The sequence below is a fragment of the Grammomys surdaster genome, unplaced genomic scaffold (genome assembly GCF_004785775.1).
Source record: "Grammomys surdaster isolate TR1022 unplaced genomic scaffold, NIH_TR_1.0 187, whole genome shotgun sequence".
Taxonomy (NCBI): Eukaryota; Metazoa; Chordata; class Mammalia; order Rodentia; family Muridae; genus Grammomys; species Grammomys surdaster.
Window position 1 is genome coordinate 4,732,989 of NW_021604632.1, and position 23,916 is coordinate 4,756,904.

The 23,916-nt window shown below is 44.9% G+C and overlaps 1 protein-coding gene across 2 annotated transcripts; it reads left to right on the forward strand.

Annotated features, from left to right (window-relative positions):
• The first annotated feature begins 1,117 nt into the window (after positions 1–1,117).
• On the forward strand, positions 1,118–23,734 carry LOC114622206 (ATP-dependent RNA helicase DDX19A). Of its 2 annotated transcripts, XM_028768629.1 has the most exons (12): positions 1,118–1,267; positions 4,816–4,864; positions 8,173–8,223; positions 9,138–9,273; positions 14,886–14,978; positions 17,734–17,836; positions 18,210–18,324; positions 19,438–19,615; positions 19,927–20,164; positions 21,543–21,705; positions 22,080–22,271; positions 22,623–23,734. In XM_028768629.1, exons 1-12 carry the CDS (start codon positions 1,211–1,213, stop codon positions 22,682–22,684), a joined length of 1,437 nt encoding a protein of 478 aa, XP_028624462.1. In that variant the 5' UTR covers positions 1,118–1,210; the 3' UTR covers positions 22,685–23,734. The 2 variants fall into 2 exon arrangements, with proteins under 2 accessions (XP_028624462.1, XP_028624463.1); XM_028768630.1 differs by lacking the exons at positions 1,118–1,267; positions 4,816–4,864; positions 8,173–8,223; positions 9,138–9,273 and adding an exon at positions 10,189–10,233.
• Positions 23,735–23,916: the final 182 nt, after the last annotated feature.

Genomic DNA, 23,916 nt, shown 5'->3' on the forward strand with positions numbered 1-23,916 from the left:
AGGGCAAGGGAGGGCTACAAAGAGAAACCCTGCCTTGAAAAACAAACCAAAACCTAAATGTCTAGCAAACCCACAACAACTCAAAACCTGAACTCCCTAATTGTTGCCAGACACCATGTCTTCTCTAAGAATCACATCCCAACAGATACACTGAAGAGGGAATCATGTTTTTTGTACTAGAAGAGGTATGCTTGCTAGTGAAATTTCAAGACAAGACAATGGACAGATAGACTCAAAATATATGTGTTTTAAGACTAGGTCTCATACAGCAGAGACTGGTCTTGCACTCTCAATCTTCCTTCCTACACCTCCCAGGTACTGGAATTAAAAGTGTTCACTAACATTCCTAATGCTGCACTGTTTTAAGAGCATCGTTTTGTGCGCGTGTATGTGTGTGGGTGTTCGCGCGCGCGCGCGTGTGTGAAGTGTCTGTTCAAGTCATCCAAACAGCTCTACACAACTATCATGACCTAAAACGTATCCCAACAGCACAGCAGGGAAAAAGCACTTCTCTTATCCCAGTATTTGGGAGGCAGAGGCAGAAAAGAGGGCCACAGGGTATGTGAGATTCATGTCTCAAAAAAAAAAAACTAAATACATATCCACACCCATAGGATGTATTTTTAAGCGTGTGTATGCATGTATGTCTATGACCGCAAAGACCACTAGAGAGCGTCCGATCCCTTGTAATCTTGGAGTTTGAGCCGATTAAGGAAAAAACTGAGTTCAAGATAGACTTGTTTCAAAACAAGACACCTTTTTCCAAAACCAAAGAAATAGGGAAGTATTTTAATATGAAATGAAGCGATGGGTCCAGTGCTAAGTAACTCTTTGCAGAGCTCTAGGGCGTTAATCAGATCCCACCTAGCGAAATCTGATTTGTTTTGTTTGTTTGTTTTGTTTTCTGTTTGTACCTTTTCGAGACAGGGTTTCTCTGTGTGGCCCTGGCCATCCTGGAACTCTCTCTGCAGATTACGCTGACCTCGAATTCAGAGGTAAGCGAAGTAAAACCTTAAAAGTGCTAAGCTAAGCACGTTTATATTCCTAGGGGCGGAGCGAGGGTGGAAGACGGCTGCGCGGGGCAGGAACTGACGTCAACTCCGCGCAGGTCTTTTTCCGCTCCGCGAGTGGCTCTTGGCGCGGGCTGGCAGTCAACGCTGGTGTTGGCGGGGTGCGGAGCCTCTCTGCAGGTCGGCTCGCCTTGGGGACCATGGCTACCGACTCCTGGGCGCTGGCGGTGGACGAGCAGGAAGCTGCTGTCAAGTCGGTCAGTGGCCTGGCGGGGATAGGGGACTGAGGCGGACGTGGTTTCCTCCACGGGGACCTCCTAGTCGGGCCACGCTGGAGTTTGCTTCGGGCGATCACTTACTTAGTGCTGATTTGCTCCTACACCAAAGAAAATTCGCAGCGAGCTTCTTATCCGAGTTTAAACTGAAAAAATTGGCTCCCGTGGTGGTGACTCTGTCCTCATTATGTGTGTGTGTGTGAGGCCCCAAACTGGTCCTTTTCTTGACCTCTTAAAAAGAAATGGCAACATACAATTCTCATTCATTCCCCCCCCCCATTGCTGAGAGACAGTTTTTGAGTAAGTTTATGCTGCTTTTCACCTAACAGTCCCTACATTCATGCTTAACTGCCAACCGGCAATTTGTAGGTGTATTTTGAGCATGCATGTGCCATGTTCCTGTGTAGAGGTCAGGAGAGAACTTGTGAGAGTAGATTCTCTAATTTGTCAGGCTTGATGCCATGAGATACCCACTGAGCTATCCTATGAGCACTATCTGAAGTTTCAAATCTAGTGATTATTCCTAAAAGATAGTGACTGAAAATTGTTTTTTTTTTTTCAGTTTAATTATGTATGTAGACCTGGGTGTCCTGGAATTTACTCTGTACACTCAGAGATCCACCTGCCTCAGCTTCCTGTGTGCTGGGACTACAGCCTGTCATAATTACACGTTTTGAGAAGGGGATCTCATTTTGATGTCCAGTCTGGCTTCAAACCCCTGGAATCTGGTAATCTTCCTGTCTTAACTGGAATCTCAGGCAAGGATCACTATACCCACCTTTTTGGCTTTTGAAAATGTACTATCAAAAGCTGGGGAGTTAGTTTTGTAAATAACCCTTGCCTAGCCTGAATAAGGTCCTGGGTTGGACACCCCAGTACTACAGAGGCTTTAAAAAGATGTATGTCCCTAATCTCATTATGAGATAACTGTCACCACAACCACTTAAACGTCCTTGGCATTTGTCCTAACCATTCTGCTTATCAGGAAGCTGATGTAAACCCCCTTGAGATATGCTTCACCACCCCAGCATGCACATACCGTTCACCACATTGAGTGGTGAACATTTCCTGTACAGAGAGGCAGGGATTAATCATCAGAGTCTGTGTGTGGGAAGTGGATCCAGAACAGAGGGCTATGGGCTGTTTATAGGCTGGCCTTTCCCAGGTGTGGTTACTCTTCACTCTCAAGACAGGCATCCTTGTCTGCCAGCATTTCTTCCCTTGAATGCAGTTGAGTAAACGCTTTTTGACATTCTTTGGCTAGGCCCTCAAGAGAGAGTTGTGTGTTAACACATTTGTAACCAATCATGGTTTAATGGACTTGTTTTTTTTTTTTGTTTTTGTTTTTGTTTTTTTTTTCCAATCAGGCCTTCTGGAGGCTACTCTAATTAATGTGGTTGAATTAGGAAACTTCAGATGCCAGCACTTGGGAGGCAGAGGCAGGCAGATTTCTGAGTTCAAGGCTAGCCTGGTCTACAGAGTGAGTTCCAGGACAGCCAGGGCTACACAGAGAAACCCTGTCTCGAAAAACCAAAAAAAAAAAAAAAAAGGAAACTTCAGATGGTCTTAATCAAGTGTTTGGACCATTCTAGTTTTATATTTCTGTTGGTCCATGCCCATAGGAGGATTAACCAACCACTAATAAGTTCTGCTGTGTGATGCCTTTCCCAGGTTTGTCTGTTTTCTCATGGACTCTTCTCCCATTAAAGGAAGAATTGTGTTTAACTGCTTTTTCTCTTAAAAAACAAAAACAAAACCCAGTTCCTAAACTCTTTTACTGTCATGGTGGCTTAAATGAGATGTCCCCATAGACTTAGACATTTTAACACTTGGTCCCCAGTTGGTGCTGCTGTTTGGGGAGTCTTAGGAGAGATGGCTTTGCTGGAGAAAGTATGTCCCTGGAGGCAGGGCTTGTGAATAAAAATTGCCTGATTTGGAGTACAGTTAGAGATGCAAGCCTTGAGCAGCTAGTCCCAGTCACCATGCCTTTGCTCTGCCTCCATGGACTCTTATCCCTTGGGTAACTCTAGAACCATAAGCCCAAGTGTCCTGATTATGCTGTTTCATCACAGCAGTAGGAAAGTCAGTAACACACATAAGAGCGCACCTCTCCACTCTCACAGGCCTACAGTAGGACAGTTGGAGAGGGCAATTTGAGGAGGACATTACCACTTAGCAAAATATAACAAGTCTGAGATCACTACAGTGAGTGGCTCTAGGAAGAGTCACAGCACCCGGGGGTGTTGTTCACACTTTGAATCTCAGCACCTGGGAAGCTGAAGCAGATGGGTCTCTTGAGTTCAAGGACAGCCAAGGCTATACACAAAGACCCAATAACCCATGATGTTTACATAGGGATCTTGGGGACAGGCCCAGGGCTCTGGGAACATAAATTATCTGTCTTAGTTGCTTTTGCTGTGACAAAATACAAATACATGACAAGAACAAGAGTTTATCTTGGCTGGGTGATGGTGGCGCATGCCTCTAGTCCAGCACTCAGGAGACGGAGGCAGGTGGATCTCTGAGTTTGAGGCCAGCCTAGTCTACCTGGTGAGTTCTAGAACACCCACAGCTACACACAGAGCTCTATCATAAGAACACCCCCCCCCCACTCCCCAAGAAACAGTATTTTTGGCTCCCAGTTTAAGAAGGGCACATGGTCTGTAATGGTGAAAGGCATGGTGCTGGAAACCATACTGTATCCTCCAGTCAGGAGGAGAGAGATGCTGATGCTGTTTCATTCACCCCTCATTCAGTCCTGGACCCTCGGGCTGGGAAAGGTGCTGCCCATATTTCAGTTTAGGTCTTCCGACCTCGGGTAAACCTCTCAGGAGTTTGTCTTCCATTGTATATGCCAGCAAGTTAGCAATCAAGATTGTCGGGCTACCTTCAGACCACACTCTGAACAGTTATATGTTATTAAAATTCCTATGACCATGACTGTTAAATTCGTAAATCTCATGTGGCACAAGCTGGCTTCTAACTCACGATCCTCAGCTTCTGATCTTCCTGCCTCCATCTCCATGTGCTGGATAAAGGCCGGTTTAACTCCATCCAGCTTATTATGATGCGTTTTAAACTAACTTACATGCAAGTGGTTGATAGGCTAGATAGGATACATAACTTGCTGTTATTTAAGTTTTGGGTTAAAGAGGTGAGACATGGCTTAGTGGCAGCACACCTATCCAGTTTGTTTTGTGTCCTGGTTTTGACCCTAGCGTCACTAAAAATCCAAACACACAGAAACTTGGAGACATCTTAGAAAAAGTGTAAGAAGAAAAGCAAATGCTTGAAGCTTTTTTTTCCCCTGTGTCCCCATACCATGATGGTTCACCCATGGCCACCTCCTCCGTTTATGCTGCTGAGCAAACGTGAGATGGTTTTGCCCAGGCATTAGTGCTCCTGTATTGAGTAGAACACACCAGCTCCCCCAGCCCGCTCTGCAGCAGTCTCCGCTAGCCTCTCCAGGCATCCCCTCTGCCTGCCTTGGTCGTGTCTTTTGCTTACTGTTTCCTTTTGTTCTTACTCAGATGAGCAGTCTGCAGATCAAGGAAGAGAAAGTCAAAGCAGACAGCAATGGTGAGTCACTGGTGACTACAGACTAGGTTCCCGGTCACTGCAGCAAGCAGTGCGACTGTCGTCCTAGAGATGCTGCACATGTCAGCCCTGGAATGGAGCCCAAATTAAGAATTGGGGGTACCTTTCTGAAGAGGGAATGTTTTCCAGGTTTTTCTAGCTTCTGATGCCTTAGAAACGAAAATCACTGTTGTATTGTTCTCCTGTTTGCTGTTTGAATCTTTTGAACATGACTGGGTTCAGACATTGCGGCTTCCATCTGTGATTCCAGTGCTCAGGAGGATTGTTGGATTTTTAGATCCCTCCCTCCTCCAGGACATAGCAAGACCTTGTCTCAGAAACAAACAAACAAAAATCAGCAACTCAAAAGTATAAAAAGGCACAAGGTCCCTCTCCACACTGTTAGAGTGTTTACTGTTCTCACACCAAGCTGCCCATTTGCTGGTCCCCTCTTAGCCTCTAACAAAGCACCTCAAAGGTGTGCTGTTTAAATTATAGCTGCCGGGTGGCGTGGGCCTGTGCTCCCAGGAGAGGCAGAGGCAGGTGGATTTCTGACCTAGAGACCAGCTAGAGCTACAAAGTGATACCGTTTCTCAACAGACACAATCCAACCCACAGCCGCTTATTGCTTCAAAGCTCAAGAGATCAGAGAGGATCAAGAGCCTGAGAGCCTGTAGAAAGACCTTATCCCAGCCCTCTCCCCTGACTCCTAGTGGTCTGCTGGCAGTCTTTGGTATTTTTTGAGTTTTAAGAATGTACCCAGATGTGGGGAAAATTTAAAAAGGCCACCACAGCGGTTGGCGGGTCCCACATTAGGGAAGAAGATCCTATGGTTCCAGCGGCCTGAGGGCCTTGGCTGCGGCAGGCCCCAGTAACACGAGGAAGTCCTTGGTTCTAAAAAGGTTTATTGTCATGGCGGATAATAGATGGATCTAGGCGTCCCCCCAAAAACTCAGGGCAGTCCCGAGTGATATAGGGAGGGAGAAAGGGGGAGGATCTGGGGGAGGCATGTTTAATTTGCTCTGCCCTCTGGCCTTCATTAGTATGTAAATCTCTAGGGCCTGAGGCCTATAGCCTGGCCTATGTGACTCTATGGAGATGTGACTGCTTTTCAGGATCTTGGATGATGGGAGGGACCGAACTCCTGCCGGTTCTCGTGCAGAATTCCACGCAGCAGAGTCTGCAGAGTCTTGGGGGTTTTAGGCACCTGCTCAACCATGACCCAGGATACACGCAGTCCCACACCCAGATCTCTGCCCTCACTTCACATGGCATTCTCCTAAATAGCGTTTCTTCTTCCACTGATTGATTGATTGATTGATTGATTGATTGACTGATTGATTGAAAATGCTTGGCATCAAATTCAGAGTCATAAACACTTGAAGCAAGTGCTCTGTTACTCTTTAGCCCTAGGTACCCCTTTTTATATGGGTCCAGTAACATTGGATTAGGGTACACTTAACCAGTGGTATCTGCAGTGACCCATTTTCAGATACGATCACTTTCTGAGGTACTGGGGATTAGGACAAGGGTGGATGAATTTTAGGAGTACTGGGTTCAGTCGATGACACAGAAATGATGACTGTTAGTGACGTTTTATTTTAGTTTTATTTCTCTTAGGTTGGTTCTTCATGTATTTGTTTGTTTACTTTTGGTTGCAGGGTCTTGCTGTATATAACTGAGGCCAGTATTCCTCTAGCCTCGGCATCCTAAGAGCCAGGATTACAGATCTGTGTCACCGTGCCTGGCTCTGAGTTTTTAATGTTATTCCAAAATTTCCTTATATAAGAACAACATCAAATAAGGATTCAAATTTCATTCTTTCTGTCTCCTGGTCATCTTTCCCTGTTGCTCCCTCCCTCCCTCTGAGAGGTGACAAAACACTGTACAGCATACTTGACTTTTTCCTGCAACAATAGTTCTTCACAAGCTCTCCATATTGAACTACACAGCATTCCCTTATGTTGATTGTCCTTTATCATGTTTTGCTCAATTTGGTATCATTATAAACAGTATGTCTTAGAATAACCATGAGCTGAAATACTTTATATTGTGTAATTTTTGTACAGTAATTTACTCAAGATATATTTGCTGGGTCTAGAGTATAAGCATTTGAAAAAAAAAAAAAGTGGCATTCTGGAGAGATGGCTCCATGCTTAAGAATTAGTTCTCAGTGCTTTTGCAGAAACGTAGTTGTGTTCCCAGTACCCCACTAGGTGACTCACAGCAGCCTGTAACTACTCCCTTCTGGCCTCTAGGATACCTGCACTCATGTGCATAGACATATCATTGAAAAGGAAAAAAATTTTTATGTTTTTGTTTTTCGAGACAGGATTTCACCTGCCTCTGCCTTTCCAAGTGTAGGGATTAAAGACATGTGCCACCACCACTGGGCTTGAAAATAAATCTTTAAGAAATTTTATTATAGTGTGTGTGTGTGTGTGTGTGTGTGTGTGTGTGTGTGTGTGTGACAAGTGTCACATGCCCATGTGGAAGTCAGAGCACAGCTTATAGAAGTTGGTTCTGTCCTGCGAGGTGTGACCTGGAGATTGAACTAGAGTCATCAGGTTTGACAGCAAATACCTTTATCCAGTCATTCCCAATTTTTACAGATATTTTCAAAACCCAGATCGGTCCTTAGCACCATGTAACCAGTCTCACTGTTGCTGTTTTTGTAATCTAAATAGGTGGATGCAGAAGCAGGAGGGTTAGAGGTTCAGCATCACCCCTGCTGCATAGAAACTCTAGCCAGCCTGGACTACATGAGAGTCTGTCTCAAAAACAAAACAAAGTACCCTCTATAAAATTGTTTTATTTTAGTGTTCTGAACAGGGACTCAATATATAGCCTTGACTGACTTGGAATTTATATACAGACCAGGCTAGCCTCAAATTCTGGGTGAGCTTGATTCTGCTTCCCTAGTCTTGGAATTGTAGACATTTAGTACTATTCTATGCTTTTAAACCTCTGTCATCAGAGCTTGAAAGTGTCTGTTTCCATACAGTCCCATCACAAAATGTTGTCAGACTTTTAAAGAGTTTTTCTGGTCTTATAGGTAAAAAATAGAGACTAGAATTCTGTATGTAATGCTGTGCTGTATTTTAGAATAACCGAGTAGGATTCTGATTCTACGCTCAAATTTAAGGTTTTTTTATGCACTTAAATACTTTGTAGACATAAAATCCATTAAACATGAAGAAATGCCAGCTCCTTACATTTGTTCACTTCAGTAGGACTTAATGTTTACATTGTCCCAGCCTTTGGGTGGATTTAGTGGTTGGCATTCTGATGACAGCTGTTTTCTTGTATAGGTGTTATCAAACCCAGCACCACTGCAGAAAAGACAGAGGAAGAAGAAAAAGGTACCGATTCTTTGAAGCATGTTTCAATAGACTTCGTGTGGCCCTGCCTAACTGGTGGAGCTAGAGACACTCTTAACTCATGGGAAGAGGGAAGTGAGGGAGATGAAGAGTGTGCTGTCTCTGAAGCTGGAGAAAGTGGCTTCAGATCTGGGAAGATGGCTCATTCAATGAAGTGCCTCCGTGAAAGCATGACCTGAGTTGTACCCCCAGTTTGGAGCGTATGAGAACCAGGAGCAGCAGCATGTGTCTGTAAGCCTAGCACTGAGGGAGGAGTGATGTGACACTGCAGGGTGACCCTGAGCTCTCCACCCAGCCAGTCTAAACAGTCTGTCAGCTGCAGGCTCACAGAGACCCTGTGTCAAGACATGAGGTGAAGAAGTAGTTGAGGAAGATGCACAACCTCAATCTCTGACCTTCACACATATGTGCACCTTTGAGTTCATACAAACACATACATCACACACAAATAATTCAGAACAGGTGTGTGTGTCAGGCTGGACATATACCTCAAGGACAAAACACTCGTCTAGTGTGTGTTAGGCCATGAGTTCTATCCCCATTGCTGGAAAAGTAAAAAAAAAAACAAAAGGGACTCACGATAACTAATAAGGTGATTGAGAAAAGAAGCACTGTGTACTTGTGGTCTCAGCTATTTGAGGGGCTAAGACGAAGTTTAAAACAAAAAATAGCTTAGTCAGTGCAGGGATAGAAATCCAAGTACTTAGACCCTGTAGCAGGAGGATGCTGTGAGTTCAAGTAAGACCCTATCTCCAGCTACTTAAAATGTTCAGAGAGTGGCTTTTCTTCCACCATGAATGCTGGTCAAGGTCTCATGCAGAGATGGGGAGAGAGCATTTCCTCAAGGGTGGGAATTACCCCTAGTAGATGAAGAAAATCTGCTCTCTTCCTGACAGAGGACAGAGCTGCTCAGTCTCTACTCAACAAGCTGATCAGAAGCAATCTTGTGGATAACACCAACCAAGTGGAAGTCCTGCAGAGGGACCCGAACTCCCCGCTCTATTCAGTGAAGTCCTTTGAAGAGCTTCGTCTGTGAGTATTCATCAGTTTGAACAGCTATTCCTCAGTCTCAATAAGTTTGTTCTCAGAACTTGGCCTGGTATCACATGCCTTTAATCCCAGCACTTAGTAGGCAGAGGCAGGGGAATCTCTGAGTTCATTCTGGCCAAGACTATGTAGAGAGACCCTGTCTCAAAAACAACAAAAACCAAAACAACAAAACAAAAAAAACTCCAGCATTTTGGATTCTTCTGGATTTTTATTTTGGCTTTAAAGTTTTAAAAACAAATCATATTTCTGTCTTTGAGTGGGTGATAGTCTACATAATTAGAAAATGAGTGTGGGAGGGGCAAGGTTTGTGGCTCAGGTAGTGGTAGAGTGAGTGCTCGCTTAGCAAACGTAAGGTCCTGTGTTTGATCCCTTGTGCTGCACAAAACAAGCATTAGGTGGCATGCCTATGATTCCAGCATTTCAGAGATCTTACAGGCTGGAGGTCAAAACCTCAAGGTCCTAGGCTACACAGCAAGTTTGAGGCCAGCCTTGGACACATGCTATATGTATGTGTATACAGTGATAGTCTTCTACAATTCTCATGGCTACCCTTTTTCTTCCAATACAGCTTTCTCTTTTTCTTTAGACACTGGATCTCTGAGTGGTCTGGTGGTAGTGCAGGCCCATAATCCAGCTGCTTTGAAGGATCAGAAGTTGAGGATCTGCCTGGGCTACAGAGTAGAGTTCATGTGGGATCTCACTGTGTTGTCCTTGCTAGCCTTGGACACCTGGGCTCACGGGTCCTCCCACCCGAGCCTCGTGGGTAGCGGGGACTACAAGTGTGCAGGTGCACCTGATTTTCTTAGTAGATACTGAAATGCTACAGAGTTATTCATCAGAGCTGAAAGTCTTTTCTTTTTGTTTTTCTTTTATACTCTTAGAACTTTGAATAAAATATTGGCTGACAGGTGATTTCTGGATGTCAGGAACATGTCTTATTAGGTAAGCCCTTTGGAAGACTACAGGGTTTACAAACATTTTTATCTGCTTTTAAAAAGTGTCTGAAGAGCCTGGATTCTGGGGTCTGGGGTTGCTCAGATAATGAGGACAGAACCTTCAAAGTCAGAAATAAGCCAGAAGTACCTTTATTCACTGTGGGAAGCACTTCTAGCTGGGCAGGGGGTGCAGTCAGATTCGGGTGCTGTCAGATTGGGTGCTTCCTGAAGGGAGGGAGCAGGCTCGTTTAAAGCATAAAACCACAAGCAGATGTTCCGAGGATGCTAGAGAAGGAATGTGTTAAGTGGGGGTTAGTCCTTGAGTAACGGACCTGTCCCAGAATGTGGCTGATAGGATGTTTATACAGGCTTGAGGCTTTTTAAATAAGGCATTGGTCTTATTTCAACTTTCTGGGCCTGACACAGGCCAGATGGTTTTTACTGCAACTGAAGAAAATGTAGGGCAATGACATTCAGTAAAATGGGGGCAGCGGTCCCATGCTTGGAGTTACTCTAGGCTCTTCAGTACTGAGAATGCAGTGCAACCTTTGATAGGCCAGGGTTTGAGGGAAGGGAGTGCCTAGTAATAAAATATACCTACTAGCTCTCAGAAGCGGTTTTCTTGTTTAATGATTTGAAATGAGGCTGGGCTATGTAGCACTGTGTCCGTAGTCACCACTGCCACACTAACCAACTGAAGATGTGGGATGGATGGAGCTCTTGTAGCAAATACTGTGTGAGAGAGAGACAGTTGTCTCTAACCTGGAGCACAACCATGCAGCCAGACATCCCAGGGATCCTCCTGTCTCTACTACCGTCCTGCTGTCCCTGGTGCTACAGGCATAAGCCACTACTCGGCTTTCATGCGAGTGCTGGACATGTCGTGCCTCTGTGGCAGTACTTTACCACCTGAGCTGTCCCAGCAGCCCCATTCATCAGATGTTTCTATCACAATCTTTTTGTTTTGGTTTGGTTTTTTGATTGGGCAGTTGGTTGGTTTTGGGCTTAGGTTTTTAAGACAAGGTTTCTTTGTGTAGTCCTGGCTGTCCTGGAACTGGCTCTGTAGACCAGGCTAGTCTCAGAAATCCACCTGCCTCTGCCTCCCAAGTGCTGGGATTAAAGGCATCTGCCACTACTGCCTGGCAAAAATATATTTTTAAGTTTAGATATTCTATGCATGAGTGCTTTTGCCTGAACATATGTATGTGCACCATTTGTGTGCCTGGTGCAGGTGGAGGTCAGAGAAGGCCTCAGCTGTCCTGAAACTAGTAACAGATGGCTGAGTCACTACCATGGGCCTCTGGGAACAGAACTCAGGTCTGCTGGAAGAACAGCCAGTGTTCTTTATCACTGAACCATCTCTCCACCTCTCCCCCTTCTTAAGGTCTTACTATATAGCTTGAGGAAGCTAGGACTGACTGAGTAGAGTAGGTTAGTCTAGGACTCACAGTTATCCTCCTGCCTCAGCCTAAGTGCTAGGATTACAGATGGGAGCCAGTCCTCTCAATCACGTTAGGGAGGTTTGATGTACTCAGTTGTTTCCAGAGTCTTACTGAGTTCTAACTCCTTTCCTTTGAAAGACTTGCGCTGTCAGTTCAGCTCTGATGGATTGGTGTCTGTCTGAAAGAACCTAGCTATGTAGCCATGGCTGGCCTGAACTTGCAGAGATCCTCCTGTCTTAGCCAGCCAACTGTTCCACTTAGAGAGCTGAGCTACCAGTTAGAGCTTGAATTGTCCTCTTAGGTCCAGTTTCTCTTACTTAGTTGTTGGACAGTAAGTGGACGGAACCTAGATGACCGCTGTGGGGGGGGGGGGGTTGTGTGCCCGTGCCTGGGAATGGGTGTGCACACACTTGGGCCAGAGATTGATACTGAGTATCTTGCTGTGTCATTTCCCGCCTCTCACTGAACTCACAGCTTACCTGTTGGCTAGACTGGCCGGCCAGCAAGCTGGGGATCCAGATTCCACTCCCCGTTTCCATACAGTAGGGTTGCAGACACATGCCACCATGCTCAGCTTGGGCTGTTTTATACTTACAGATCTAAAATGTAAAGAATACCAAAGGGTTTTGTTGTTTTGAAAATTAGCTATGTCTGAGAACCTACATATGCCAGAAGAGTTTACTCTCTAAAGACTTGTTCATCTTTTAAACATTTAACATTTTAAAATTTACTATTTTTATCTTACTTAGTATAAAATTTTCATTGTGTATGTTTTACCTACATGCACACATTGTGTGGTGTGTGGTGTGTGGTGTGTGGTGTGTGTGTGTGTGTGTGTTTCTATGCATGCTTGGGGCTATTAGAGGCCAGAAGAGGGCAGTCAGTAAGATCCTATGGAAATAGAGTTACAAACAATTGTGAGCTACCACACGGGTGCTGAGAATCTAACCAACATTATTTGGAAGAACAGCTAGTGCTCTTAGTTACTGAGCCATCTCTAGTCCTTTTGTCTTTGTTTTTTATTGCATATATCTCTATGTGTGCATGAGTACAAATTGCACAGAGGCTAGAGGATAACTTGTGGAGTCAGTTCCCCTTCTCTTTTTTCCAAAGGATAGATTTTTAAAAATTTTATGAGTACACTGTAGCTGTGTTCAGAGACACCAGAAGAGGGCGCCAGATCCCATTAAAGATGGTTGTGAGTCACCGTGTGGTTGCTGGGAATTGAACTCAGGACTTCTGGAAGAGCAGTCAGTGCTCTTAACCACTGAGCCATCTCTCCAGCCCATCAGTTCCGCTTTGCTATCATCTGTGTTCCATCTGACAGATCAAACTCAGATCGTTAGGCTTGGTAGCAGGTGGCTTTACTCATAGCCATCTTGCTAGTTTGCGCCTACTCCCCCCACCCCCCCTTTTTTTTAAGTCTCACTCAGGCTGACCTGGAGCTCACTAGCCCAGAATTGTATGCTCAAGGCAATCCTTTTATCACGGCTTTCTGAGTATTGTGATTACAGGTTTGAGACATCATGCCGGCTGTAGCTTTCTTGTGAAAAGCTGAGCATAGTAGGAAATACTGTGATGCCGGGTGGTGGTGGCACACGCCTTTAGTCCCAGCACTTGGGAGGCAGAGGCTGGCGGATTTCTGAGTTCGAGGCCAGCCTGGTCTACAGAGTGAGTTCCAGGACAGCCAGGACTACACAGAGAAACCCTGTCTCGAAAAACCAAAAAAAAAAGAAAAAGAAAAAGAAATACTGTGATACTAGCACTCAAGACAGAAGCAGACGTAAAGTGTTCAGGAGTTCAAGGTGACCCTCCAGCAGCATAGTGAGTTCAAGTCCAAAGTGAGTTATATGAACTCTTTCCTTTAAAAAAAAAAAAACAACAAAAATTAAAAGCCTGGTCTGACAGACGGCTCAGTGGGTAAAAGCTATTGCAGTGCAAGCTGACGACTTTAGTTCAGTCTCAGAACAACTCCTGAGACTTGTCCTGTGACCTCTATATGTGCATGGGACACAGCAGGTGAAACCTGTACTCACAGATATGTCATATACATATGCACAGTAATAATAAATAAAAATTAAAAATAAGCAAAAAAGTTTTGGGTTTTTCTTAAATACTTTGTGAATATAGAGGTAGTAGAGGACTTGTTATAAATGTAATATTACTTGCTATTTGTTATATAGTTACTTGAAAACTTGTTGCCAGGATTGGAGCTGTAGCTCAGTTGCTGTAGTATTTGCCTGGCATGCATGGAGCCCTGGGTACAGTCCTCTGTAGTGCATTAAGTGTGGCAGTGCACTTGGGAGATGAGTCACGTGTGATGTATGTCAAGTTTCAGAACAGTCACAGCTTCATAAAGAGACCTTATCTCCCAAGAAAGAAAAATAGTTTTACAAAGTAACACAAGATGATCAGAATTAAGGATAACCTTGGATACCTGAGACACTGGCCAAAAAAAAAACCTCTGAAAATTCCATTTTTCTAAAGAAATTCTACATTACAACAGTATAGCAAGCAGTACTTATTTTAGAAATTTCCTTTATAAATTATTTCGTGTAATGAATTAATAAATAATCACTTTTGCTGTATCTAGGAAACACTTGCCATCCAGATCTGACCACGTAGGTGGGCCTGCTGAAAGCATGGATTCTTCCATCTAAGAAACTGTAATAGCCTCAGAGTAGCATCTAGTCGGGTTAGATGAGACTTTGGATTTAGATGGGTTGGATGGTGTGAGGGCTGGAGAGATGGCGTGTGGGTTAGGGCCAGTCGCTGCTGTTGCAGGAGCTTCCACTTCCAGCAGCTCACAACTGCTTGCTCTAGCTCAGCAAATCCAGTCCCTTTTCCTGTTTTCCATAGGCAGCCACACACACCTATGCATACATGTATGAATTCATACACATAGATAAAAATAAATCTTTTTTTAAAAAAAAGTTTGGAGTTGGTGAGGTGGTTAGTTGGGTGAAAGCACTTGCCACCCTCCTGATGCCCTGAGTTTAATCCCTGGACCTTCATGGTGAAAGGAGGACACTGACATGTGCAGGTTGCACCTCTCCCTGTATGTCATGCACAGATACAGGTATACAAAGAGAATAACCAAATGTACATTTTAGAATGATAAGCATCTTATCTAGGTAAATATATCTAGGGAAGGTGATAAGCCTCTAAAAACGTTGTAATTGCTAGAAACCCATCTTATCTCTACCCTTCCTCCTAGGAAACCACAGCTTCTCCAAGGAGTCTATGCCATGGGCTTCAATCGGCCATCCAAGATCCAGGAGAATGCTTTGCCCATGATGCTTGCTGAACCGTGAGTACAGACCCAGCTGTACCTCTTCATAGTTGGTTTAGCTGTTTCACAAATGACTTTCATTGTTTCTGGGCACAAAATGGGCTGTCTGGGACATCCTGCTTTCTAAAGAAAGGAGCTCCGGAAGTGCAGGGAGAGTCAAGGGGATTTGAATATACTTCTTGTGAGGGAGGAGCGTTGAGACAGGATTTCTTGTGTAATTCTGGCTATCCTTACACTTGCTCTATAGACCAGGATGGCCTCAAACTCGGAGATCTGCCTGCCTCTGCGTCCATGTGGAGGGGTTAAAAGCGTGCGCTAACTAACCCTCCTGGCCTTTGCTTGGCATTCTTGATGACCTAGATTTAATCTCTGCTTCTTTAAAAACAGAAACAGATATTTTAAGGAGCTGGAGAGATGGCTCAGCATTTAAGAGCATTCTTCCAGAGGACCCAGGTTTAATTCCCAGTAACCACATTGTGGTTCACCACCATGTATATAACTCCAGCCCTAGAGGATCTGATGCCCTCTTCTAACCTCCGAGGGCACCAGGCACACAAGTAGTGCACAGACGTGTAGGCTAAAGATTCATACACATAAAATAATTTCTTAAAAATACTACTTTGCAACTCTTTAGCTCTACAACAAAAATGTATACAGAGAGATACCAGGAATATCTCTCTACCTTTATTCAGCATGTAGATGTAACATTAATCCAGTTGCAAGTGGAACCTCCCTTCTCTACCTACCCTACCTCAAGGAAATGCCTTCCTTGTGTGTCTTTAAATGCTTTCACTATGTGCAGAGATGTCTGCTCTGAAGGGTGGCTTGCATATTTTTAAAACCTAGATTAATGGTATTGTATTTTGCAGAACTTTTTTTTATCTCAACTTTTTTTTTTTTTTTTGCTTGCTTGTTTGTTTATTTTGAAATAGAATATTACTATATAGCATTGGTTGTCCCGGAACTCATTCTGGAGCAGCCTGGCCTTGAACTTCACTGGAATTAAAGGCATGCACCACCACACTTGGCTTCAACTTCTTTTTTTAATGACAGAACACCAGGGTATTTGGTCAGGTGGTGTAGATTGTAAGGGTTCCTTCTAAACACCCATTAGACCTAGTTATGAACGCAGTATGCAGAAGTAAGACCGTGGACCAGGAGTTTGAGGCCAGCCTCGTGTATAGTAATGCTCTGAAGAAAGGAGAGCTAGCCACCTGAATCCGTGTCTTAAGTCATCTGTTTAGTTGGGAAGAGAAAGTATCCAGAAAGCTGAAATTCAGGGGCATGTTATAGCGCAGCAGAAAACATCACTGGGGCTTCCATGGCCTAGATCTTACTCTGCAGTCTTGATCTCTCTGGGATACTTGGGGCATTAAAACTAGAACACCCCAGAATCTGGAATGAGGATTTTGTTGGTGTGTGTGAACCCATCTAAATAATAATACCCTTTAAAAAAAGAAAAAAAAAACCTAACAGAATAAAATGGAGCTCTGAGGTCACTCAGAGTAAATGTACATTCCAGTAACTGACACCCTAGCTCGAAAAACAAAAAAACAAATCAAAAAAACATTTTTAGCACATTGTCAGTGCATATTATTAATATTTTCTAGCCTTACATAGTGATAGGTCCCTGTGACCTTAGCACACCAGAGGCTGAGGCCGCAGGATCAAGGCTACCCTGAACTGTGTATTGAGACTCTATGCTTCCCTGGGAAGGAATCTTTATAGTTAGTACATCCCATCCTCTGTGTAGTCACTGTTGGTTAGTATGTCATTATGGAACTGGAGTGATGTGTCTGCAGCTCAAGAACCAGTAGGGCTCTCTTGTAGACAGCCTGAGCTTGGTTTCCAGCATGTATGTAGACGGCCTCACAGTAAATAACCTTTAGTCGGGGACCCTGACCCCATGGCTTCCTTATGCACCCGCTCTCAAATAATATCCCATTCCCCCACCCAACACACAGAATTTTAAAAAATAAAGTTTTTAAAAGAGAAAAAAAAAAAAAAAAAAAAAACATTTTTAAAATGTAGGAGTTGAGATGTAGCTTGGTGGCAGAATGCCAAATGAAATCATGTATGAAGGTTAATTTCTGTTCAGTGCAGAAACACAGATAAGAAGATGATAATTAGATGGATCCCTGGGACCGTGTGGAAAAAGGAAAGAACCAGCTCCTAAAGACTGTCCTCTGAGTTCACACGTGGATATCTCCACTTCCCAAAACACTAAACACATAAGCATAATCTGTAAATCTTTGAAAGGGACTGGAGACCTGCCGTAGTGATAACAAAAGCACTTCCTGCTCTTCCACAGGACCCAGCTTTGGTTCCTACTACCCTGTCAGGTGGTTCACAACTTTCTGTGACTCGTGACTTGAGTTCTAGGAGATCTGAGATCTGATTCCCTCTTCTGGTCTCTGTGTTCACTCAGTCACACATACATGGCAGACACATACAGATAACATACATAAATGAATGAATAAAAACATTTTTAAGCCGGGCAGTGGTGATGCACGCCTTTAATCTCAGCACTTGGGAGGCAGGCATATATATATACATATATATATATATATATATATATAAAATATGTATATTTTTTGAGACAAGATCTCACCATGTAGCATTGACTGTCAGGAATTCAGTCTGTAAGCTATAGACCAGGCTGCTGTCACACTTGGAAACCTGCTGTGTCTGCCTTCTAAGTGCTGGGGTTAAAAGCGTACATCACCACACCTTGCTCCAATAGTAATTTTATTTCTGTTCTTTGTCAATGCAGCCCACAGAACCTGATTGCACAGTCTCAGTCTGGCACTGGGAAAACAGCTGCCTTTGTCCTAGCTATGCTCAGCAGAGTGGAACCAGCAGACAGATACCCTCAGGTGAGTGTTAGAAGCCTGGAGGCTGTTGCTTGCCTGCCCTGAGACCCAGTAGTGCCATCTGATGATGTGTGACTAATGTTGGCACCTTAGTCTTTGGCTATCTCAAAGCAGGTTAGTGCTCCGGGCCTTGGCAGGGTAGGATTGTTTTGGGGACCTCAGCTTTTAGCATTGATTTCTGAAGGCCTCCACCAATACCGAACCATGGCTCCCACTAATGCTGGGTTCCTCACTGACGGCATCTGTTGAGCAGGTGAGAGGTGGCTCTGCTTGAGGAATAGGTCCCCTGCACTATTTTAGGAGGCAGTCACATCAGTGTGCTAGTGACTTAGGCCTGTTGTCTATCACTAAACTCAACCTGTGATTTCTCTGCCAGTGTTTGTGCCTGTCCCCGACATACGAGCTGGCACTGCAAACAGGAAAAGTGATTGAGCAGATGGGCAGGTTTCATCCAGAACTGAAGCTGGCTTACGCTGTGCGAGGCAACAAATGTAAGTATGAGGGAGGAGGCCTAGACAGAGATGGAGTTTGTACGATTGGGCTGCCATGCCTGACCACTGGCTTAATTTCCTACAGTGGAATGTTAACGTGAGCATGGATTAGTTTAAACATGACCTAGCTGAAGTTTCAGAGAGTGTATGTCATGGGCATGTATGTTTTAAACTAAAGAGATTTGTCCTTAGGAAAACTCTCCCCGTAGAATGTTGATAAACCAGAAAACAAGCAAAAGGTCTGCCAGGATCCTTGACTCAGCTACCAACTTAGAAGGAACTGAAGGAACCTCGTGGGAAAGTAGCTGGTAGTAGATGATATGAAAAAAACACGTAGAGTTAAAGAGGAATTTCATAACATCAACTGTGGAGGGGGCTGGAGAGATGGGTCAGTGGTTAAGAGCACTAACTGCTCTTCTAGAAGGACCCAGATTCAATTTTTTTTTTTTTTTTTTTTCAAGACAGAGTTTCTCTGTGTAGTCCTGGCTGTCTTGGAACTCACTCTGTAGACCAGGCTGGCCTTGAACTCAGAAATCCACCTGGCTCTGCCTCCCAAGTGCTGGGATTTTAGGCGTGCGCCACCACCACCACCCGGCCTCAGATTCAATTTTCTAACATCTACCTGGCAACTCACAACTATTGGTGACTCCAGTTCCAGGGGATCTGCCACTCCCGTCTAGACTTTGCATGCAGCAGGCACAGAATTCTACCCTTTACCCACATATATACTAATTTCAGTTTTTAGGAAAAAGTAGAAAGAAACATGCATTGTTTGTGTCCACAGTGCACCAAACAGGTGTTTTCTTCATAGTTGAAGAAGCGAGGCTTGAGAATGACCCTCGTGTGTTTTATTTATTGTGGTGGAACTGTGTGTAGGTCAGAGGATAGTTTGTGGGAGTTAGTTCTTTCTTTTCACCATGTGGTTTTCAGGGATTAGACTTAGTTCTTCAGCTCTGACAGGAGCCTTAGCACACTAACCCATCTTACCAGCTACCCCACATATTTTGAAATCTGAAATTGACTTGTTCTGACACTGAGACAATGTAGAAGATTTTTATTCCCAGAATTGGCTTTGTCTTTGGAGTGCATAAAGAAAACTTATCTTTTGCACAGTGGAGAGAGGTCAGAAGGTCAGTGAGCAGATTGTCATTGGTACCCCTGGCACTGTCCTGGACTGGTGCTCCAAGCTGAAGTTCATTGACCCCAAGAAGATCAAGGTGTTTGTTCTGGACGAGGCTGATGTGATGATAGCCACTCAGGGCCACCAAGACCAGAGCATCCGCATCCAGAGGTAGGAACTAGAGGCAGTTTTGGTTCAGTTTGCATCTTTGGGTTCTTTGCTCTGTTCTGTGCAGCTGCATTGGTCTAGTGGGCCATTTCCACAGTGGCTGTCACCATGCTCCCAGAGTGGGTCGAAAAGAGAGACTGGGACCCTCCCTCAGCCCCAGTGCTTTGCTGGGTCTGCTCCTCCTTCCCCAGGATGCTCTCTACCCAACTCAGCCTGCTGGGCTACAGCCCATCCACAGTGGGGATGCTGAGCTCATGTTCCTTCTGGCTGTCAAACCTTGGAGTCTTGCAAAGTGCCTGGGCCTCTGCTTGCAGGATGCTGCCCAGAAACTGCCAGATGCTGCTGTTCTCTGCCACCTTTGAAGACTCCGTGTGGAAGTTTGCCCAGAAGGTGGTCCCCGACCCAAACATCATCAAGCTGAAGCGTGAGGAGGAGACTTTGGACACCATCAAGCAGTATTATGTCCTTTGCAATAGCAGAGAGGAGAAGTTCCAGGCCCTGTGCAACCTGTACGGGGCCATCACCATCGCCCAAGCCATGATCTTCTGCCATGTGAGTAGTTGTCCCGGGCCTGTTTGGATGCAGTCCATAGATCATTTAGCACCTCCTTCAAAAGGACCAAATTCTCTATAGCAAGGAACTAGCTTGTGGAAATGGAGGAAATGGTTTCTTTAGTGATTTTCTAGAGATTATATAGCTGTAACACAACACTCCTAGAACAGTATCTATTTGTAGGGGATATGTTACTGGAAAATCCAAACAAAGTTGCTGGTGACTTCTAGGGAAAAGGAAGAAATGTGATAAGCTGGTTACTTGTCACAGGAGGGAGCACTCCTAATGTTAGGAGATAAAAGGACACATCCTTTTCTGTTAGTACAAAACACTGCTGTGATTTTATTTGGTGCGGGGTTTTTTTGTTAGTTTGCATTGTTTTATTTTGTTTTTAAAGACAGGGTTTCTCTGTGTAGTCTTGGCTGTCCTGGAACTCTTTTCAGACTAGGCTGGCCTCCAACTCAGATCCACCTACTTCTATCTCCTGAGTGCTGGGATTAAAGTTGCAGGATCTTTTTTGAACTTCTGAGGCATCTCTCTAGATGCTTATTATTTTATGTTAGCTTAAAGTTGAGCCACCCAGTAACTGCTTACTGCATTCAGTACTCCTGTCTCAAGCTTCCTCTTCCCAGAACCATCCCTTTATGTCTCTTGACACGCAATGTCTGACATGTGTCTTCATGACAGGGACATCTCAGAGAATGAAGCCAGGTAAAAGTATTGTAGAACTTCTCTGATTTCGCTACTCCTTTTGTGACCCATTCAGATTTGTTTTTGAGATTAATGTCTCATTGTGTAGCTCAGACTGGTCATCAGCTTCAAGCTCTTTGACCTCAGATTCCTTTTTTTTTTTTTTTTTTTTGAGACAGGGTTTCTCTGTGTAGCCCTGGCTGTCCTGGAACTCACTCTGTAGACCAGGCTGGCCTTGAACTCAGAAATCTGCCTGCCTCTGCCTCCCAAGTGCTGGGATTAAAGGTGTGCGACACCACTGCCCGGCTTGACCTCAGATTCCTAAGCACTAAGCTTGTAGGGCTTTTTGTTGTTGTTGTTACATTTACTTATTTATTTTGTGTGTATACATGGCACAGCATGTCAGGATATCTGAGGAGTCTGTTCTCTTAATCCATCATGTGAGTCTCTGGAATCACTCAGTCATCAAGCTTTGTATCTTTGCCCACTGAACCATTTCATCAGACCTTAGTGTATTTTTGTAGTGAAAACTTTGTAACACTGTTTCTCTTGTGCCACTTTTGCTTACTATTGTACTGTCAGGTTGGTAGTTTTACTGTATTTAATGTTTAGCTAGTTACACTCTAGATCCACAATAGTATCTTTAGTTACTAATATTTCTTACATATTTGTTTGCTTATTTTTCCAGACCCGCAAAACCGCTAGCTGGCTGGCAGCCGAGCTCTCAAAAGAGGGCCACCAGGTGGCGCTGCTGAGTGGGGAGATGATGGTGGAGCAGAGGGCTGCAGTGATCGAGCGCTTCCGAGAAGGCAAAGAGAAGGTTCTGGTGACCACCAACGTGTGTGCCCGTGGTGAGCAGAGACTGGCCTCGTTCACCAGGCTGGGGCCCCAGGCCCCGTGAGCAGGAAGAGTTCTTGTGTCCATGGTCTTGTGTCCATGGAGGTGGGAGGGTTTGAGGACATTCCTTCCTAGGAGGGGGTGATTCCCTTTGGGTGGAAGGGAAGCCAGCAGTCCTGCCTTGGTAGGAAGGTTTCCAGATGCTCCCTGACTTGGAGAGCCTGTCCTTTGGCCTTGGCTAAAGCCTCCTTTAGTGCTGTGCTCTTTAGTGGCCACATGGCAGATGTGACCTGTCCCAGTCATGTCTCCAGCGCAGGTGGGTGTGTGACTGATGTTGTCCCCCCCACCCCTTGTCCCCTGCCTGCCTCCCTCCAACCCCTGTGTACAGGTATTGATGTTGAACAAGTGTCTGTGGTCATCAATTTTGACCTTCCTGTGGACAAGGACGGGAACCCAGACAATGAGACCTACCTGCACCGCATTGGACGCACGGGCCGCTTTGGCAAGAGAGGTCTGGCCGTGAACATGGTTGACAGCAAGCACAGCATGAATATTCTCAACAGAATCCAGGAGCATTTTAGTGAGTCCCTGAGTTGGGCCTGCCTGCATTCCTTTTCAGAGGGGGTCGTGGGAGAGGGGAGGTTTCCACGGTCCCTAAGGCGGGCTCTGTCCCTGCATATTTGGGGCTCAGGGACTGGAGTATCAGTGCCCTGGGACCAGGCTGGCTGGGAGAACCTGACTCCCCGGGAAGTTGATATCAGTGACCCTGGTGCCTGCTGCTCAGGCTCAGGCAGCCTACCCTGTGTCTAGAAGGAAGCCTCACTGTCCCACAGGGAGGTGCCTCCCCAGACTGCCTTGCTGTCTTAGGTGACGTCTGTTGCATTTCCACGGGAGTTCGTGGTGGTCTTCCCGTCCTTTCTTTTCCCCTCAGATAAGAAGATAGAAAGATTGGACACAGATGATTTGGATGAGATCGAGAAAATAGCCAACTGAGGAGCTTCTCCATGGGCTGCCGCCACCCTCAGCGCTCCCTGCCTGGGAGTCTAGTGCTTTCATGGCATCGGCCTTGACGGGCACCTCAGAGACCGCGGTCTGAGTAGAGACTACCTACCTCATTCGGAATTACGTTTGGACTTGACAAATTTGTGCAAATAGTAGGGGGAAATCTAAGGAAAGTTACATTTTAGAAAATAGTCCTAGCTGGGTGTGGTGGTGCACAACTTTAATCCCAGCACTTGGAGGGCAGAGACAGACAGGTGGATCTCCATGTGTTTGAGGCCAGCCTGATTCACTTAGTGAGTTCTAGGGCAGCCAGAGCTACATAGTGGGCCCCTGTCTTGTGGAAAGAACTGAGTCCTCAGCTCTCTTCCCCTTTAACACACAATTTTCTACTGTATGGTGATAAGTTTGCTGTTGCTGAGGCTTGGGCCACAGGCCTTGACCCCCACTGGCTTGCTCCCTGTGTTTTGACCAACCTTCAACCTTGAATAAATGAGAGGAAAAGGCAGTTCCGAGAGGTCAGGAGAGACACTGCTCTAGCCCACCTGCCTCTGATAGAGCCAGTAGAGACTCTGTGCTCCACTCACCCCAACTCTACCTCCGCCCCCTTCCTCCCTGGTGAGCACCTTGGTTAGGACATTATTCTTCAGATTGGCACACAATGGAAGTCAGCACATCACAGACTCGGGGGGCATTGGTCTGTTGGGTGACACCCCCATTGACGATCGAGGTGTTTTTACTCCTGTCACTCCATCTAGTATTCTGTGCCTGGCTCCATTGTTCGGTTCCAGTCCATGGGGTTTCATGCCAAGTAGCAACTTAGAAAGGAAGTTATGACCAAGCAAAAACTCTCAATTACGCTGTTAGCAGACTTATGGGTTACTTCATACATTGTATGAATAGGATTGAATAAATCAGTGATAACACATCATTTTAAGAAATTTTAAAGTAATTATGAGAAACATTTTGCTAATCATGATTTGTTATTTGTATTTTTCTGCTTACTAGACTAATATATGCTCATTAAAAATGTGTATAAAAGTGCTCCGTGTGTACTTGAGTTACTGTAGCTATCAGCCTACAACGTGTCCCACTGTCTCTCTTCTGTCTTCCACATATGCTTCCATTCTGCGCAAGTGTGAATACTTCACACTATTTTGTAGCCTGAGGGTTCACTTGTACACCTGTTTCCCTCTGGAAAGGAGCTGTCACCTAATGTGTAAGCA